The 20,229-nt window shown below is 34.4% G+C and overlaps 1 protein-coding gene across 5 annotated transcripts in view; it reads right to left on the minus strand.

The window, feature by feature from the left end:
* Positions 1 to 20,229, minus strand: part of BBS9 (Bardet-Biedl syndrome 9) — a 518,471-nt gene that overhangs the window by 284,810 nt on the left and 213,432 nt on the right. For 3 of the 5 annotated variants that reach the window (XM_023739586.1, XM_004385334.3, XM_023739590.1), the window contains exons 10-15: positions 19,419 to 19,600; positions 14,143 to 14,219; positions 11,191 to 11,244; positions 5,791 to 5,893; positions 3,836 to 3,940; positions 1,488 to 1,502 (exon numbers count right to left, since the gene is read on the minus strand). In XM_023739586.1, the coding sequence (XP_023595354.1) occupies positions 1,488 to 1,502; positions 3,836 to 3,940; positions 5,791 to 5,893; positions 11,191 to 11,244; positions 14,143 to 14,219; positions 19,419 to 19,600 (536 nt within the window). The remainder of the gene's footprint in view (positions 1 to 1,487; positions 1,503 to 3,835; positions 3,941 to 5,790; positions 5,894 to 11,190; positions 11,245 to 14,142; positions 14,220 to 19,418; positions 19,601 to 20,229) is intronic. The other 2 variants (XM_023739587.1, XM_023739589.1) reach the window with 1 other exon arrangement.

Here is a 20,229-nt window from a genome sequence, read left to right on the forward strand (position 1 = left end):
ACAAGTGTACTTCATGTTATTAAGTTAAATGCTTACTTATATTAAAGTATTTCCCATATAAGTACATTTTCACCTCCCAGAAATCAAGATGATACGTGCTATGAACTCAGGTTGCTCACATCACAAAAACTGTATGAGTAAACACTGTCATAATTTTTTTAAGCATTTTACTTTTTATTTATTTAATCTTTATTAACTAACGTATAATATCTAAAATTTATCGTAAAATAGCTAATAAACAAAAAAAAACCATGTTTAAAAAAAATTGCTTTTCTATCAGTCTATGTCTACAAAAAAAAAAAAAAAAAAAAACCCGTTGCCATCAAGTCAATTGTGACTCATACAGACCCCACATGATAGAGTAGAACTACCCCATAAGGTTTCCTAGCCTGTAATCTTTATGCGAGCAGATTGCCAGGTCTTTTCTCCCGCAGAGCCACTGGATGGGTTCGAACAGCTAACTTTTCAGTTAGCAGCCAACTGCTTTAACCACTGTACACCAGGGCTCCTTATTCTGTGTCTAGGAAGGGAAAAAAAATCAAAGAGATACTTTGACAGGGCCTGCTACATACCCAAGTTCCTGGGTGGTACAAATGGTTATTAATGTGCTTGACTGATAACCAAAAGGTCGGAAGTTCAAGTTCACCCAGAGGTGCCATGGGAGAAAGGCCTGGCAACCTACTTCCGAAAAATCAGCCATTGAAAACCCTATGGAGTACAGTTCTACTCTGACACATGCAACATCTGCATGAGTTGGGATCCACTCAATGGCAACTGGTAAGCTATGTACCCTGACAGTGAACTGGGCCTGCACAATTCAATCCCCTCATTTAAAGAGCTCAAAATCTACTTGAGGAACCTAAGGGGCAAACTTAATGAAATTCATATTATGATAAGTATTATAGCAGAGGAATAAACAAATGGGTTAGGGAAAACAAAATGAGTAACAATTAACACTGAGCCAGGTAAATTCAAGGGGTCAGACTCTTGATGCCATTCCCTCACAAATTTTAAACCAGACAAGGGTTAGGCCCACAGAGTGAATATATGTGACATTTTTATTAGAGAGAGGTGCATCTGTTGGGGCATGTAGAAAACAATTTAGAATTCAATGACAAACTTTCTTTTTCTTATTCTTTAAGTAAAATTAGAAAACAGAGCATACAGGTAAATAATCAATGACAGAAATAAGTTGTCAATGACACCTTTGAATTTTTTTCAAAAGTCATTCTGTTCTTACTCCTAGCTTCATTCTTTCTCATGATCCTGAACAAACTAATGCTGACAAGCCTCTAGAGAGAGGAAATATCTATCATCCTCTTCATAGCCAAATCAAGACACTGTAATATACTAAGGAAGTTTCTATAGATAAAAAAGTGGCACATGAAAAGAGTACATTCACAGTATAATACCAATTCAATTTACTGACTAAATTTCATTTTGAATGAATTGAGATTCATTTTTTTCTAAATTATCTTTTCACTTACCATCAGGATTTCGATCTATCCATCAGAAGTGATGCAAAATGGGTAAGGGAAAGGGAATGCAAGGTAACAGATTATCTGTGGTGAAATTACAACACAAATTTAACACATCTATTTTAAAATATAAATTAAAATTTTCAAGATCCCATGGATGGTTTAAATGGCAACCAGATCAAACACAAGTTAACTCAAATCACAACTATAAAGTAACATGAACAAATGAAATCCAACAATATATTTGCACTTCCATTGTCAGATCTTCTTCATGTTATTCAAGTATAAATGTAGCAAAAGGAGGAAAAGGCAATTGATCTAGCCTAAGCACAAATTAGACTCAATACGTAAATGACATAGAGAGCACTAAATGAGTTGGTTAAAAATTGTTAGAAAAAAACTTGAATGAAATGCCAAATCTTGGAATATTAGTATTTCCAGACACTCTTGTTTAAAATATTGTAATTTCCGTGGATGCTACTATGGAATAACATTTCCCCAGCCCACCATCACCCCCTCCCCTGCTTTTTCTTGTTTGTCTTAGTATTCTTTAACTTTACAGATTTTTTTTAACTTTAATTTCGAGTTCACTTTGAACCAATTAATGCCTACACTCTGCTAGTTTGGCAATGATTCATAATCTTTTAAATTCTGTCTACAGAAAAGCATAATATCCAACAATGATATCTGCAACCATAAATTCACACTTATTTTACAACACTATATTTTTAAGCATTTGTTCACTTTCTGTTACCCATTTCTCTATTTGAAATTTATTTTCAATCAATGTTATTAGTTTTCCTTGAAAAAGGATAAAATAGTCAAATTAAGGTATTGGCACTATCTACAACTGTGTATTGGTAATATAACAAGAGTAAAAGGTATAATAATATCTATGATTATTAAATGCTCAATTAATGATAAATGATTGAAGATTTTAGCCAAATGTTTCTCATTCTTTTACTTCACAACTCAAAGTGCAAATAACATTAAAAATATCAATATTCATTTCAGGAATGTCCAACCAAAACATCCATCATTCCTTAATTCCCTATGATAGTTTTGTATTTCTTTATGAAGCCAGCTTTATTAAAGCCGTTTAAACATAAAAATATTTATATAACCCAAATTGTTGAAAATAAAGGTAAATAGTTAAAGTGGTCACTTCTAGCTAAAAATTATTTTTTTTTAATTTAAAGCAAAATATCTTACAAAGCAGAAGAAATAGATTTTCGAAGTATGTACAAAAGTTATAAAATCAACTCAGAGCATACAGAGTTGCCAATGCATAGGTCAGAAAGTTCACTTAGACAAAGAGAACATTTTTTTCAATTATTAAAAACACTGCCAAATAAAGTAGGCATAAATGGAAAATAAAAAGGTAAGTAAGATTCTAAAAGATTTAAAAACTAAGAAAAAAAGATGAATACAAATTTGCTGAAATATGCTATGAAGTATCACTACATTAAAGAGTTTGCTTTTAATAGAAGTACCATACAATCCAGCAATTAAAAAAAAAATTTTTAGCAGTGACTAATAATTCTTATTTTCTACCAATCAACTGATTGCCAGACTGTTAGCATAAAGAATTCACTATATATGGAACCATTGGGCCCTGGTGGTACAGTGGTTAAGAACTCAGCTGCTAACCAAAAGATCAGCAGTTCAAATCCACCAGCTGCTCTTTGGAAACTCTATGGGGCAGTTCTACTGTGTCCTATAGGGTCGCTATGTGTCGGAATCGACTCGATGGCAAAGGGTTTAGTTTTTGGTTTTTAGGTGGAAACAAAAAGAACCAAAATTAGACTCAACTAAGTTGATATTTGCAACAATCAAATCTCAACTGAACTAAAAATAACCTTTATATCTAAAAAAGAGTTTAAGAAAAACAGACCAAATTTTAGATCTGCTTTAATATCCATTCTTAAATAGTTTAACATTGAAGATTCCAAAGAGTTTTATCTAGTCACTAAAACAGTGTCTCAAACTTTGAATGCTTTAATTTTAAAGTAATCATATTCTTTTTCACTAACTCAGACTAGCCTTTTCTCTTTAGTTCAAATAAATTAAATCTGACTAGATACCATTCTTCTAGTAGGAATAAAAATACATAAAATTTGCTATTAACTGCAAAGACGAAATCAAACATTATATATGGAAATCAGCTGGACAGTCATAGCTAATTACTTAACACAACAATAACGCGGACATGCAATTTTATTTAAAACTAGAAAAGAACTTTAATAATATTTTACAATATGTTTTTCCATCTTAAACACTTAAACATTTAACTCATATCTCCAATAATTTAAAATGAGTGATTAGGCTTTTAAATTCATAAACAATTGTATGTTTACCTGTTGGTCTGGAATATGAAACAACAGCATTTCCTTCCAATTCAGATGGTATATAACTTCCTTTCAGATAAACAGAAAAGGCTACTGTTCTAGTCATCTCTGGTGCTATAAGCAATGTAAAAGTAACATGTTACACAACTTTGACTAACTGTTATTAACAACAGCTAAAATTTATCAAGCACTCATTGCATGCTAGATATTGTCCTCCATGAGGTAAATACTATTATTGTCCCCATTCTTTACACATGAGGAAACTGGAAATAGATTTAAAAGCTTGTCCAAGGTCACATAGCTAATACCAGAGCTGGGAACTGACTCCAAAACAAGGATACCTAATACTCTACTACACTGATTTTCTTTACTCAGATGAACACGCAGCATGAACAAACAGTACACAAAAGAAAAAGGCAATAGCAAAAAAAAATATTACTTTATCATGCCTAGAAAAAAGACTACAAGGGAAAATGGAAGGGGGGGTTGGAAATGGATTTAGCTATAGTGATTTAGCAGATTGTGACTGGTCTTTTATGTTAAGGTATTTGGTCTCCAACCTGAATTAGAGGGTCATAAGAGCTTTTTAACCAGAAATATGAATTGTCAGAATATGCTTTAGAAAGATAAACTGGGAAGTATTGTGAAAAATTAGAAAATAAAGCAAAAAACCAATGGTAGGGAATCACCTGCAAGGTTACTTCATTCAATCATTCAACCATTCACTCATTCAATGAGTATTTATTGAGTGTCCATTTGGAGAAATGTTTATTCAACTCCTTAGGCCATTTTTAACTGGGTAGAACACGTTAATCTAGTACTTATGTTACAAGTTTTGTGGCTATTCATTTTTCCTCAGGTGATTTTTTTTCTAAATATATGCCAGTGATTTTTTTAAGTAGTTGTGAAAGTCTATGAACTTGAATAAAATGCAAGATACTCAGCTAAGGAGGCGAAAAGAGAGGGAAGTTCTTAACTTCATAAATAAGAGAAGTCTCAACTGAACAGCAGCAGTAAACAAAATAGAAAAAGACTGGAAAGATAATTCAGAGATCATTTTAACAGGACTTGATGATAACTTGGATGTAAGTGGTAGGGGCGAGGGAGTCTAAAGAAATAAATCTTACTAAGTTGCCATTTATGAAGTGTCTAGTATTTTAGGCATTATCACAGATATCTTACATAGATACATTATCTGAGTTCTCAAAATAGCATTCAAAGTTTGAGACATTGTTTTAAAACTCTTTGGAATCTTCAATGTTAAACTATTTAAGAACGGATATTAAAGCAGATCTAAAATTTGGTCTGTTTTTCTTAAAGAAACTCTTTTTTAGATATAAAGGTTATTTTTAGTTCATTTGAGATTTGATTATTGCAAATATCAACTTAGTTGAGTCTAATTTTATGGTTCTTTTTGTTTTTACCTAAAAACCAAAAACTAAACCCTTTGCCATCGAGTCGATTCCGACTCAGAGCTATTTTAGACAGATATTATTATCCCCTTTTGGCATATTAAAAAAAACTGAGTCCCCAAGTAAATACTGAGTAATTACTAAGTAATTTGTTCAAGGTTACATATCGTGTGAGCCTCAGAGCCAGGATTCAAATTCAGTCCAGACTCCAAAGCCAATATTCTTTCCTCAAACCCTTACTGATCCACTGAATAGGTCACTAGAGACAAACAAAAAAAGAAAGCCTTTCAAATTATAATATTGTATTAATTACAGATCCAACTAGTTAAGAAAAGCACTTGGAAATCTATAATCCTAAAAAACTAACTCAACTCAACAGCTACTGTTTGAATGCTCCTGCTTGATGCCTGAAGAAAATACAAGCAAAACATAACACAACCACTGATTTTGGGAAACTCCCAGTCTTATTATTCAGACAGGAAACATAGACATTAAAAAAAAAAAAAGAAGGCTCACACCATGGTAAACTTTAAGCTAAAACAAAGGCCTTACCCATAAATTCAAAGGTAAACTGATCGCAGGTCAATACTAATGGTGGTTGCACATAAACTGATAATTTGGCTTTTTGTGATGCCAATCGACTCTGCAGTGTGACCTAAGGAAACAGAAATTGTAATTAATAGAAAAGGACATCTTATCCAAGTGGGTAGAATATCACAACTACTTAAAAGATCACTGACATATAATTAGGAAGAAATCACCTGTGGCAAAATGAGTAGCCACAAAATATGTAACATAAGTAGTAGACTAAAATGTTCTACCCAGTTAAAAATGGGCTAAGAAGCTGAATAAACATTTCTCCAAAGAAGATATACAAATGGCTAACAAGCATTTGAAAAGATGCTCAACATCATTCATTAGTCAATAAAACCTGTTGCCGTCGAGTCAATTTCAACTCATAATGGCCCTATAGGACAGAGCAGAACTGCCCCATAGGGTTTCTAGGGAGGGGCTGGTTAGATTTGAACTGCTAACCTTTTAGTTAACAGCCGAGCTCTTAAGCACTGTGCCACCAGGGCTCCCATCGGTCATTAGGGAAATGTAAACTAAAACCACAGTGAGATACCATTGGACATCACTATGATAGCTATAATCCAAAGGACAGGCAATAACAAGTATTGGTGAGGACATGGAGAAACTAGATGCCTCATGATGGCCGGTAGGAATTTAAAATGGTACAGCCACTGAAGAAAATAGTTTGTCAGTTTCTTAAAAAGTTAAACATAAATTTACCACATGACCCTGCAATTCGACTCCTAGGTATATACCCAAGAGAAACAAAAACATATGTCTACACAAAAATTTATAAACAAATGTTCATAGCAGCATCATTCATAATAGCCAAAAAGTAGAAACAACTCAAATGTCCATCAACTGATGAATGGATAAATAAAATGTATTATATACCTACAATGGTACATTATACAGAAATGAAAGAAATGATGTATTAATATAGGCTACAACATGAATGAACCTTGAAAACACTATATGAAGTGAAAAAGGCAGTGATAAAAGACCAAATAATGTATGATTCCATTTGTGGAAAATGTTCAGAATAGGCAAATCTATAGAGACAGAAAGTAGATTAGTGGTTGCTTAGGCCTAAAAAGGGGGAGTGTTGGGAACAGAATGGGAAGTGACAGCATGGGGTTTCTTTTGGGGGGTACAAAAATGTTCTAAAATTAGATTGCAGTGATGGTTGTACAACCCCGTGACTATACTAAAAAGCATTAAATTGCATACTTTGAATGAGTGAACTGTATTGATAGTATCTGAATTAAAGCTGTTCTATCAAAAGCAAAATGTTTGCTATCTGTCCTCATGGCTGTTGAATAACCACATCATGAAAGATTTTATATATATATATTAATTCTTTTTCTCACCTATAGTTAAAGCATTATAATGAATTATTAATGATTTCCAGTATCAGTATATTTCCTTTTGTACAAGTTAATTACTTTCTAAAGATTTATTTACCAATGATGTATCTAGGTGGATGTATAGTAGTCTGGATAAATATCAAAGCAGTGCATTTTCTTCCATGGTTTAACACGAAAACATACAATACTGATAATTCTAGAAAACATCAAAGAATGTCAATACTGACTGCTGCATTGCCAAGCCGGTTACATTTCCAAACTGGTGCTCTTTCTTGATAACACTAAGAAAGCCCTCCCAACCCAATTAGAATCAATAGCTAAGAACTCTGGGGTAACAGTTGCCTGGGAGATCAGGTGGGTTTGAGTAGAGAAGGCCAGGACTCCTCTTACTTCCTCCTGAGGAAGAGTGTCAGTAGAAAACAACAGGCCCAAGGTATCTTTACCGGGTCACAGTGCAAAGGGGTGCCATTTTCAGGTTATCAAAGAAAAAGCTTAAAGACCCAACTTCCATGGGGCAAGTTCTCCCTTTAGATTTGGTCTCCTACACTTTCAGGTCTGTGAATGGTCTCTTTTGGATGACTTCATCCCACGTGGTTGGTGAAGACTTACCACAATCTCCCACCTACAAAGGGTTGCTAGAGCAATCAAGTCTGACTCTCTGTGATAGACGTGGGCATTGATATTTTTTAATAGCCCCTCAAGTGATTTCCTATGTAGGAGCTAAGAACTACTCTTCTATATGGTGCCTTGCTATGGAATAGCTCAGTGTAGTTTATCAGACTCTACTGTATTAGACAGATACATTTCATTATTAACTGACATAATATTTGCCCTTGTAAGGGATACTTAGTTTTAAGAAGAGTGGTTTTGAATTTTTTCGTATGCAAAAGGCATGCATCTTTCCTTAATTATATACAGAATTAGATTGAGTAAATGTCTTATATTAATTTTAGATATGTGGGTATTCTGTGCAATTTAAAAATAAACATAAAATTTTTCACTTGCAAAGTAAAATTTTTTAAGACACTATTTATGCAAATAAATAAGATAACCACAGCAAGTGAACAATAAAGCCTCAATTTTCACTTTGTAAACACTGAGAATACATGGGAAATGGGTATGGCAACAAACAAAGCTTCCTCAATGATGTCTGACCATTATAAGTGACATACTTATTACCTTTTTAATAAAACCATGATGATACTTATTGGAAGAAAAAACTATGAAAGTTCCACAGACAATTTCCTTTTAGATAGCTAGCCCGCTAAGTAAACACGACATAATTTAAGTATTTTGATACTAATGATAATATGATGCTAGTAGGCATATATATTTTAAAATAAAATTAATTATATTAATGATAACAACCATTAGAGGTTTTTTATGTATGTGGAACCATGGTAATAAATGATTTGTGTGCATTTTCATTTAATCTTCAAAACGGTATAAAACAGGTACTGCCATTATACACTATTTTACAGAGTGGAAACTGGGGCTCAGAGAGGCTAAGTCATTTGCCCAAGGCTGCTCTAATTATAAGCAGAAGAACCACAATTTAAATGTGGTCTGGAGGAATCCAGCGCCCATGCACTTAACCTACTATGGTTAAGTCTCAAAATAACCCTGCGACTGGAAAAAGCATCCCCATTTTACAGTTTAGGAAACAGAGGTTCAGAAAAGTTAAATAACATGTCCAAGACCATAGATCCAGTACGTGCTCGGAGTTGAAAACCATGACCAGGCCCATCTCATGAGGGCTTAGTTTTAAAAGTGAAAATGAAAAAGCCTTAAAGTAGTAATAAGCTGTTTGTCAAACAACAGACATTCTGACTCTGCCTGGCATAGTGATATCTATTTAGACAACGATCACACAATTTGACATTGTTACAAGTAAGAAGGGTTTGCGTTTGGTTTAGCTGCATGATCAAGATCTCTCTCATACACAGATTATTAAACCCCAACAATGGGCTAGGCCTTTTCAAAATGTGAATCAAGGAGGTATGTAATGAAAATAACTACAGTAACAAAGAATAGTTGTGTTTGAGCCAAGAAAAGACTTAAAGACTTGGCTACATCATAAATGTCATATTTTAAGAGAAAAATAATTATAGAATATTAAGGGAAAAATATAAAACACTAATTTGAGAATTTTCCATGCTATTTTCTGCTTCTAACAAAATGAAATACGATCCTTAGGAAATATAATCGTAAGTTTTATGCTAGATATATAAACATGACTCCAAAGGCCAGGTATGAACCACCACTCGGCCTCATTGCCTGGAATAGATGGTCATGCATCATGCACACATACTCAAGGTAGCCACATCTTCATTCACTTGGAACGGATGGAAAAATTTTCTCAATTAACAGGATTTATTATGATGGAAAACTTGCATGGTTATATATCTTGGCCACTGTTGTTATAAAGGGCCATAAGGAGAGATTTATAGCAGAAATTTGTATAGAAACTGTCAGACAGAATCAGGAAGTCATTGTGTCTGCTGTGTAAGTCCAGCCGATTTTGTGCAACTCTTGTGTGTTGCATACTTTCTTGGGCATTAAAATGGCAACGAGAAATAGAGATGTGACTCAGTCATTCTCAAACATAATTAGTTTAACTAAGTAAGGAGAATTTTCCAGGAGTGTCATGCCATCCTTTTAAGGTGGCTATTTCACATGGAAGTCTAAGAACTGCATGAGAGGGAAAGAAAGGCGTGTGTTTTTATAGCAATAATTTATGGTTAGGGAAAACATTAGCATGACAATGTTATCTGGTTTAGGTACAAGATTTTGCAATTTACAGTGTACTTCTGAATTGTTATGTGTATGTGTCTGAACAATATCATTAGATAGGTATAAAAGAAGTTTCCCCACACCAAAGTCTATAGATCATTCCTGGAACTCAGCAGTTCCCCCCCACCCCAACCTAGTGTTTGATTTCTTGCCACTAATGCTTTTCCAGACTCAGAAGTATTAATGAGATAGAGGCTTTGATTGGATAGGGGAAGGGGGGCTGGGGAAAGACCACCCTTGTTTCCAGTGGCAAGAATCCAAAAAAATTAGCTTAGGAAACTGTTATAAGATTGGGCTCCCTTCAACTTCTACCAAAGATCTCCACACTTGGGCCACCCGCTGGATCCAGTGTAAGTGAACACAATTGGTAAAGTCTGGTTCCCTGTCAAGCTCCTCCAAGGACAGCAACCCATAATCTAAGAAAATATAAAGTCCTGTCCAAGTTTTGACTAAGTGAATCGCCAAAATCCACAACTTTCCCTGGCTTCCAAGGTCTGGGCAGTGATAAATATTTTCAGCTTAATAATGTACTGACTGATTACCACACTTTAATCTAAATGCCTTAAGAGGGTTCTACATTTGACTTCTAGTTCTAAAATTCTACAATGACAGGACTAAAAATCTTAACCAAAACCACATCCTTCATATTCTATTATTCCAGAGCTATCAATTTGTCACTACTCTACTTTGTGGCTTCTTCATTTAATATTTTCTTGCTATAAATACATCCATTTAAAGCTAATATTATGGTGGATAGAAGACTGGGAGTTCTTTTCAAACAAATACATAATCATACATAGAAGAATGTACTATTATCATTCATATGATCTTCAATGTCATTTCAGAGAGTTCTGTTTATGATGCTGTAATCAACTGGTTGGTCTATTATGAATGGTAATGACACAATTCCTTTAGTAGATTTAAAATATTAATTATATTTCTAGAAAAAAAGACTCTGGATCATACTGAGCATTTAAATAATGGTAAGAATAAGTTATAATAAATGCTTATATTATATACATATTGCTATAAATGCAATTATCAGTTTTAGATATATAGGTAACAAAGAAGGTTATCTACTCACTATCCAAGGCTGAGTAAAACACAGACTTTTCAAGTGTTTATTTTGCATTTCCATAAGCTACTTAGAGTGTGACAACAGTGACAGAAAATATATATTAGTGTTTGCACACTACAGTCTAAAACCATGGTACAATACCTTCACTGTGACTGAAGGGACAAGGTCAGTTCCCACTTCAACATCAGTGGCTTGCTGTAAACACAGAATCGAAAAAGGAGGGTAGGAAAGGGTGATTTCAATATTACACATCAATGAGTAAACACAATGGGTACAATTCTACTTTCCACCAAAAAAACAGGAAACTAACTATGAAGAATTTATCACTGTGATGACAGACTAGAAGAGTCAATGTGACTTTTTGGATACCTTCATCTGGAAAGTCATGAGCTAATATTTAAAACAGCCACCCCATAAATAGGAAACCAAAGGTCACATATTTTATCAAACCACTCTATTTCCAAATTTACTTAAGTGTTGAACCTAATTATTTCTATTAACTTGTTCTTTATATTGCATGGAAGAAGGCCTCCTTGTATTTCGCAGATAAAGATAATGCCATTCTTTCAGACGCTTGTATTTTTAACTTTCCAAAGGTATGTTTTATTCTGATTAATGACATGTAATGATATAGAGATTGAGTGCCCTTCCACAGAAAGTAAGTTTAAAACAGAAGTTTTTTTTGTTTTTTACTACTGTATATCATACACTAATTCAATAAGCATCCTTCAAGAATCAGCTTGGGTTACCAAGAAGAATAAGACATGGTCCTTCCTCTTAAAGAACTCACAGTATAATATAATAAAACAAACTATTTCTTTATAGCTTTTAATGTTTTTTAGAGTGGTAGACTGAAGGGGGGATATGCTTACTCTAGAATAGAATAAGACCAAGGAGTAACATATTTTCTGATAATACCGACATGAATTCCCATAAAGTCCCTATCAAACTAATAATCAGGTCCTTTGGGCTTTAATCTATTTGGAATTTTTCTTACTCAAGAAAAACCTAGCCACTTACAAGCAATAAGGATCACTATGATGTAAAGGACATCACCAGAATTAAGAGACGGGCAGTTCATATTTTATTTATGGCTCCACAGGAAACAGTATTTGAACTCTGATCCAGTGTCTCAATGAGGGAGATAGGATAGCAATGCTTGTCTCCTCTATAAAAGACTCCATTCTAATACAAATTACATTACTTTTTGAGATGTGTGCTTTCATAATAATGATTCAAAATTAATATTAAGCCAGACTTTCTGCTCTAGTATTACTTAAAATCCAAGAAATGGTTTACACTTAGCCATCCACAGATTTAGAAGAGAAACCAACATTTCCTGTTTTCTGCTCTTCTCAACCCATGCCTAAACACCTAGATACTTCAAGAACAGAAGTTCTTTGGGAACATAAAATTATAGCCAGAGAAAAATGGTCAGAAGAAGATACTATGGCACCTTAGACACATAAATCATTGTGCTAATGTTCTCCAGTGGGATGAATATGATACTCTCAAGAAATCTCTTAAGAAAGAAAAATAGCAAAACATGGAAAATGAGGCTGGAAAGAGACACCTAGTTGAGAGGAAATAGCACTCCAGGTTACCAAATATATATTACAATATAATGCTACTACATAACGTCCTTTCCTACAAAGACCAAAAGTTTCTAAAAAACAGAAAGGGAATTCCTCATTCCAAATAGCCTATGATTAAGAGAACCTAGAATAAACTATACAAGTTTCCCAAAGGAAAAAAAAAATCATTTCCAAGGCAAGAAAATGTGTGTACATTTGTCAGCTAACTAAGCAGAAATGTTCCACTCAGACTACACCCTTCAGGTAGAGTGAGAAATGGTGTGTGCTGAATGGCCAATGTTTAAAACAGTGCTTCTACTATGTGACTCAGCTGGGTGAATGTTTCTTTCATATATAGTCCCTTTTTTTTTTTTTTTAAGTGTACCCAATTTACCATGCTATGGCAATGGTAACGTGATTTTTATCACAACTCAGGCCGGCTGTTTATACTAAGATTAATCTCTAAAAAAACTCATGACAACCACTTATTATAGTATGCTCTGATGCCCAAATATTGAGGTCATGTCCCAAGCAGAATTTTATGATATAAACACCAAATACAGCAAAACCAGTGAATTCAATCCCTTGCCTAAACTGATCAACTTTTGGTGGAGACACAGATAAACAATAGATTTTGCCCAAATTGTAAGCAATGAGATATAACCAACCATAGCCAAATGTAGTCAAAGAAAAATAAACAAGGAAATGGAGTAATATAACCAAGAACAGTCATCTTTTCATTCCTCTTGTTTCTCAGTTTATTCATTCATTCATAGAATAAATATATACTGAGTGCCCACTATGTGGACAGGCACTAAGGATATGGCAGTGAACAATGCAAGTAGTGGGATGTAGGTGGTCATGATAATGATAATAATGTTAGAAGAAGTAAAATGTATGATGATTATTAATTTTCATAACAATTCAATAGAGTAGATTCTTTTATTACTTCCACTTTACAGAAGAGGACATTGAGACTAAGAAATTTAAGTAACTTGCCCTGGGTCACACAAAGTGGGTGGAAAAAATAGTTCCTGGATCAACTATCCACTCTTAAACTACTCACCCACTATCCCATAATGTATTAAGGACTAATTTATCAATCCCTGAGCTAGGTCATTCATAAGTATGATGTCAATGAATCTTTTTAAAAAATGCTGTGGGGTCATCTGGATTAGGATTAACTCAATACTCTGGAATTAAGAAAGTTTTTTTTTTTTTTAAAAAAAAAAAAAAAGATGTTAGCACAAAATAGAATCAGAACAAGGCAAGCATCTCTTCTGCTCCTGCTCCTCCTCCCCTTTTTCTGGCCCACTCATAAACAGAAATCCTCCCCAAGGATCTCCTAAGAGATCTAAGAGGCTAGAAATGTTTTTATCTAGTAAGTAACAAAGCCTAAAAATTTTATGCACCCAAACATTTCTATTTGGAGGTCTAGAATTTAAAATAATACTGTGATCCCAGTTAATAAGAGCCTACTACTATCATAAACCCCTTTGACATCTGCAAATACACCTACAGACTCTGAATCAAAATTAGGCGAAACCATGGCAGAAACTGTCAAGTCATCTTCTCTCTCAGTCATGGGCCAAACACCTGAGTGAAAAAGAAAAAAAGAAAAACATATGTAAATTAATATGAAGTAAAACCTGCAATATATAGCTTTTTTCTAAAAGTTTATTGATACTATATTTTAAATTAAAAAAAAAAAAAAACCACAGACATACTCACGAGTTGAAAAACCTAACGCAGTACAGAATCAGAAACTTGATGCTAATTCTTGTCCTCAACCATATTGTAAAGGAAAATTGTCTTAAAAAATATTTGCTAGGGTGTGACCCAGGGAATGAACAGTAGTGGGGAATAATGCACCCTCCTGAACTACTGATGGAAGCCCAAATTAGTACAATTCTTTTCACGGTAGTTTAGCTATAACTACCCCAGTGACGCAGTGGTTTAAGAGCTCGGCGGCTAAAAAAAAAGGTCAGCAGTTCAAATCCACCAGCAGCTCTCTGGAAACTCTATGGGACAGTTCCGCTCTGTCCTATAGGGTCATTATGAGTCAGAACTGACTTAACAGCAATGGGTTTGATTTTGGTTTTTTTATCAAAATGTAAAAAGTACATATTATCCTGTGACCTAACAATTCTACTCCCAAAAATTTATCTAATATTCACGGACATGTCCAAGGAGGTTCACTGCAACACTGTTGGTAGTTGTTTTTCTTTAAATTTAAAAAAATAAACTGAAAACAACCTAAATGGCTATATATCTCCTAATAGGGAAATGGTTAAACAAATCATGGTATATTTGTACTATGCAATGGTCCAAAATTATAAATAAAAGTGCTGTCAATCTTTATACCATTGATAGGAAAAGAACTCCAAGACATGCCCATTTTTTTAAAAGTGAGATGTAGAACAATAGGTACATATTCATGTAAAAAATTTTAAAATGTGAAAAATTCATAAACACATAGAAGACTACACAAAAATACTTGATAGGAATAACCTTTAAGGGATAGCACTAAGACTTGGAGTTGAAAGGAAATTTGTTTTTCATTATTTACCCTTTTAGTACTGCTTGAATTATTTTTATCACATACATGTTATTTTCACAATTTTAAAAATGTTTATGCACATAATGAGATATTTTGAACAAGTGACAGAGATCCTAAAGAAAAAAGAAACAAATAATATTTATACACATATGTGTGTGTATATGACACTATTGGCTGCCTACTCAACAGTCCTTCTTCCCTCCTCCTCCTTTTTTGGCAGAGCCCTAATTCTGTTGAGATATTCACCTCCATCTCAGGGAAAGTTACCTCTGCAAGGCCCCAGGGGAGAATCCCAATTGCTCAAATCCAATCATGGTGATTCCATTCTCTAGACCCTTTACTGTTTTAGGCATGAGCATGTGACTAAATGCTGGCAAATGGTATTTAAGGAAAGTTGGGAGTAGGGGGTGGTGGCATATGCTTCTCGGAAAACTATCCCTCCCTAATAAAAAGGGAGACTCAAGAGATATTTCTCTTCCTGGAAATCAGCATATCTGCACATAATGCCAGGAACTGCTGAAGTCATCCTGTGACTGTGAGAGGAAAGATTCCCCCACATGATGAGGATTGCTAACTAAAAATATGGAAAGCACTTGGATGACGCCACATGAATTAGCTGCCTCACAAAAAGAAGGGTCACCCACAGTTGCCATCAGGACCAAGGTGAGGACTAAGGTGCGCCTGACTCAAGCCATGATATTTTCAACTGTCTCATATGCATGCAAAAGCTGGACAATGAATAAGAAACACCGAAAAAGAATTGACACCTTTGAATTACGGTGTTGGCGAAGAATATTGAATATTGGACTGCCAAAAGAATGAACAAATCTGTCTTGGAAGAAGTACAGCCAGAACTGTCCTTGAAAACAAGGATGGCGAGACTTTGTCTCATGTGCTTTGGACATGTTACCAGGAGGAACCAGTCCCTGGAGAAAGACATCATGCTTGGTAAAATGGAGGGTAAGCAAAAAGGAGGAAGACCCTCAACGAGATAGATTGACACAGTTGCTACAGCAGTGGGCTCAAGCACAGCAAAGACTGTGAGGATGGCGCAGGACCAGGCACTGTTTCATTCTCTTAGCGAACTATGAGTTGCTATGAGTCGGAACCGACTCGACAGTACCTAACAACAACAACATTCCCACCAATAATGCAAGATTTGGAATGGGAATTTCCATTATTCAGTTAGTGAGAACATAAAAGGTTGCTCACTGCTCTCCCAATAACCATTCTTCAATTCTCCTTTACTGAAAGAACCCCCATTTTATAATGAGCAACAAAATGCTTAGCTATAACATATAATTTCCTAGTCTCTTTTGCAGCTTGGAGTGGCCAGTGAGATGTGAGTGGAAGTTGTTCAGGGAGTAGCTCATTAATGAGGCCGACTCAGCTGTCAATGTGATGACTGGAAAGCCAGAAGCTATCTTGACCAACAGATGACCCTAAGGAAGAATTGAACTGAACTACTAAGGAAGAAGGAAGAAGGAATCTGAGTCCCTGGTGACTGCACAGCTGCCAAATCAACCCTAGACTGCCCACCTTTGGACTTCTTTATATGAGAAAGAAATTAACCTCTACCTTGTTTAAGCTGGAGCCCTGGTGGCATAGTGTTTAACAGCTCAGCTGCTAACCAAAAGGTCAGCAGTTCAAATCTACCAGCTGCTCCTTGGAAACTCTATGGGGCAATCCTACTCTGTCCTATGGGGTTGCTATGAGTCAGAATCTACTTGACGGTAACGAGTTCAATTTTTTGGGTTGGTTTAAACTACCTTATTTGGATATCCTGTTATATGTGGCCAGACATAATCCTAAATGATATATTTTCCAACAAGGTCAACAAGTACAAATGTTTCTAATACTCAAAGGTTAGAGGCAACTTAGTTATTCCAGACATTATTCCCAATAGGATGCAGATTTTATTTATAGGTCCCAGATCTTACTGCTCTCTTTCTTCTAGATGACACAACTGTGCTGGAGTCTATCTCATCATGGCATCCATTCCTTCATACCCCACCCAAGTAGAGAACATGACCAACTGTCTAAATCATAAGGAAACTCCATCTTTGAGTGCCTGCTAGCACATGTTGTTGACTACTGGTAACCAAACTGCTAGGCAGGATTCACACTAATGAGCTGAATATGAAAAGCTTCAGAATCCATGAACCATATAGAAATTATTACTATAATTTCATGCTTAGCATGCATTCCTCATATAACTTAAACAAATAAAAATCAGCTTCAAAAAAACTTTTATTACAGTAGATAATATACACCATGTGTACAACAAAATATACTCTTTAAATTGGCTTTAAATTTTGCTGAGACTCTTGCTTTGAAAAAAAACTTTAAGTACTGAACATAAGCCACAAGACTGTGAACTATTCTTGCAAGTTAAAGACACTGTACTAAAATAAGTGCCATTGAAATGAATAATAAGGTCATCAAAAAGTTCAGACTTTTAACACTCTTAATCTGTTGTAACGAAATAATGTGGTGCTTTTATATAATTACAGGTATTCTAATTTTAAAAATGTATACAGTTTTATTTGGGTACAGAATACCAAATTTTTTTCCATATTGGGAAATAAAGTATTTTAAAAGCCTCCCTTTTTCAAAAGTTTCTCTTTGTTTCTTTTTCAGGAATAAAACCAAATGACAGTGGTATGAAACGGGCAGTGAACTTCAAATATTAACTGAAATTTGAGGTTATGTAAATAATGAACTCTGTACCCAAGTCTGTGGGTACATCCCTAGCTTAATTAGCAGTTATTTCAAGACACACATAAGGATCAAGAAAATGACAAGTAAAACAGCCTTAACCTTCTCACCCAAGGACATCACTATGGCTACCAAGAAACTACCTTTAGCTGTAAGTGATTTTCTGAGAAACTTTATACACAATTAGGTATTAATCAAAATATCATTAGCACATTGTTTATGGAAAGGGAAAAATCTCAAAACACAAAATCTGGAGTGAAAAGCCACAATAACTATTTAATGAACTCCGTAAATGTCAGGTTTCACATATATACGTCACCCTTCCTCAATTATATTTTTAGGAGACAAAACGAGATTTTTAATTTTATTAATCCCACAAATAGTAGTAGCAAAAACGGGGAAAATCTGTATATTGCAATGGGACACATCAAATTTTAACCATTCTCTATTTGACATGGGGGTGATGACATCAAAAAGATTTTTAAGTAATTGAAAATCCTTAAGAGACCTAAGTTCACTAGTTTACTTTCAAAACTTCCTAAAAGAAAGTGTGAAGTCAAAGTATAATAATTTTATTTTAATATTCATAATTTTAAAATATATTATCTAAATTTCTCAGGATCAGAAGAATATAATCTTGGCAACAGACTCAAAAAAATACAAAAATCTCGTAAAAGTGACTGGATCAGGATTCAGATTGGCTATGCTGCTTTGGTTGCCTTTGATGCTGTGCTTCTTTTATTATTCCTACTTGTTTTACATTTCTTTTATGTGAAAATAGTCCATATTTTTTCTCATTAAAAAAATACTTTTACCTGACCCTGAAAAGAGAACTTAAAGTAATGCTTTTCACACGTCCAACTCAAACTCCAGGGTTGGTGTTTTGTTTCTCCTTTTAATTTACAATAAAATTACACCCTTGTGAATCCCAAAGTAAGATAATATTGAGTTATTCAAACCCCAGGAACTGAAAATATCATCAGTCTCTGAGTCACTAGAAATCAGAACACGGCAGGCTACACTCCATTTGGATGGCTAATTAACTACAAACATAAATTATATCAGTGAGCTGTAAATGACTATATTTTTAGTAACAAATGGTAACCCATGTACTGCTTTGGTATCTTTTTGAAAGAAGTCACTAAAAATTTCAGAAGGGTATTAGACATTAATAAATTATCACTCTAAGAGTTAATGCTCTTCTCAAGACCTAAACCCACTACCAAAAGGAGTACTTGTTCCTTTTTTCAACGTTTAAAGAAAAATACAAGGTAGTGCTAACTCTAAAACACATTTACAAAAGCATTATCTTAAATACGACATATTTTTATTTCACACAAATTAAGCACAAAGGCCTTATGTGCTAATGATCAACATTGTTTTTACAGGTGTGATTTTATTAAGTCTAAGAAGAAACTTAACTATGTACAAAACATCATTCATATACAAAAAGATAATGTGAATTTTGCAACAAATACTGATAAAAATCAAATAATAAAAAGCTGCAAATGACATACCTTGTGTTTTGTTAACATCTCTAATGATTTTCTGAAGTTCCTTCAATTCTATATCAAGTTCATCATAGTTAAGTTCTCTAGATTCAACTTTTGGAGCTTGGAACAGAGAAGGGTCTGTCCCCAGGTATGAACATTGCAAGTGACCATCATCACTCAGAGTGACTATTACTCCCTTTAAATCACTACATAAAGAGAAAATGAGACATAATAAAAATTTAGGTGGATTTAGTCTTAACCAACTACATTGTTACTCAATTCAGCTTCAGCATACCATTAAGAAAAAGATTATATATTTATAATATTTATTTGTAATTATTTATATCTATTTTGAAAATTTTACTTCAAAGACCCGATTCAAATGTTTCAGCATAATTTGTATTTATAGAAGTGCTTCCAATGTTGATGACAGGAGAAAAAGCAGCCCCCTAACAATCACAATAGCTACCACTTATTGGAACCTAGGAGTCCCCAGGTAGTGCAAAAGTTATTGTGCTCCGCTGCCAAACCGAAAGGTTGGAGTTTCAAGTCCCCCCAGGGAACCTCAGAATAAAGGCCTGGTGATCTACTTCTGAAAAATCAACCATTGAAAACCCTATGGAGCACAGTTCTACTCTGAAACACTTGAGGTCACCATGAGTTGGATGCAACTCCACAGCAACCGGTTTCATTGAAACCTAACTACAAAGCAAATACTGCTCTAGAGTTTTTCAAGTACCGTACCATTTAAACAGAGCTTCCAGACTAAGACAGACTAGGAAGAAGGAGCTGGCTGCCTATGTCTGAAAAAAACTGGCCAGTGAAAACCTTATGA

The sequence above is a fragment of the Trichechus manatus genome, unplaced genomic scaffold (genome assembly GCF_000243295.1).
Source record: "Trichechus manatus latirostris isolate Lorelei unplaced genomic scaffold, TriManLat1.0 scaffold00137, whole genome shotgun sequence".
Classification (NCBI taxonomy): Eukaryota; Metazoa; Chordata; class Mammalia; order Sirenia; family Trichechidae; genus Trichechus; species Trichechus manatus.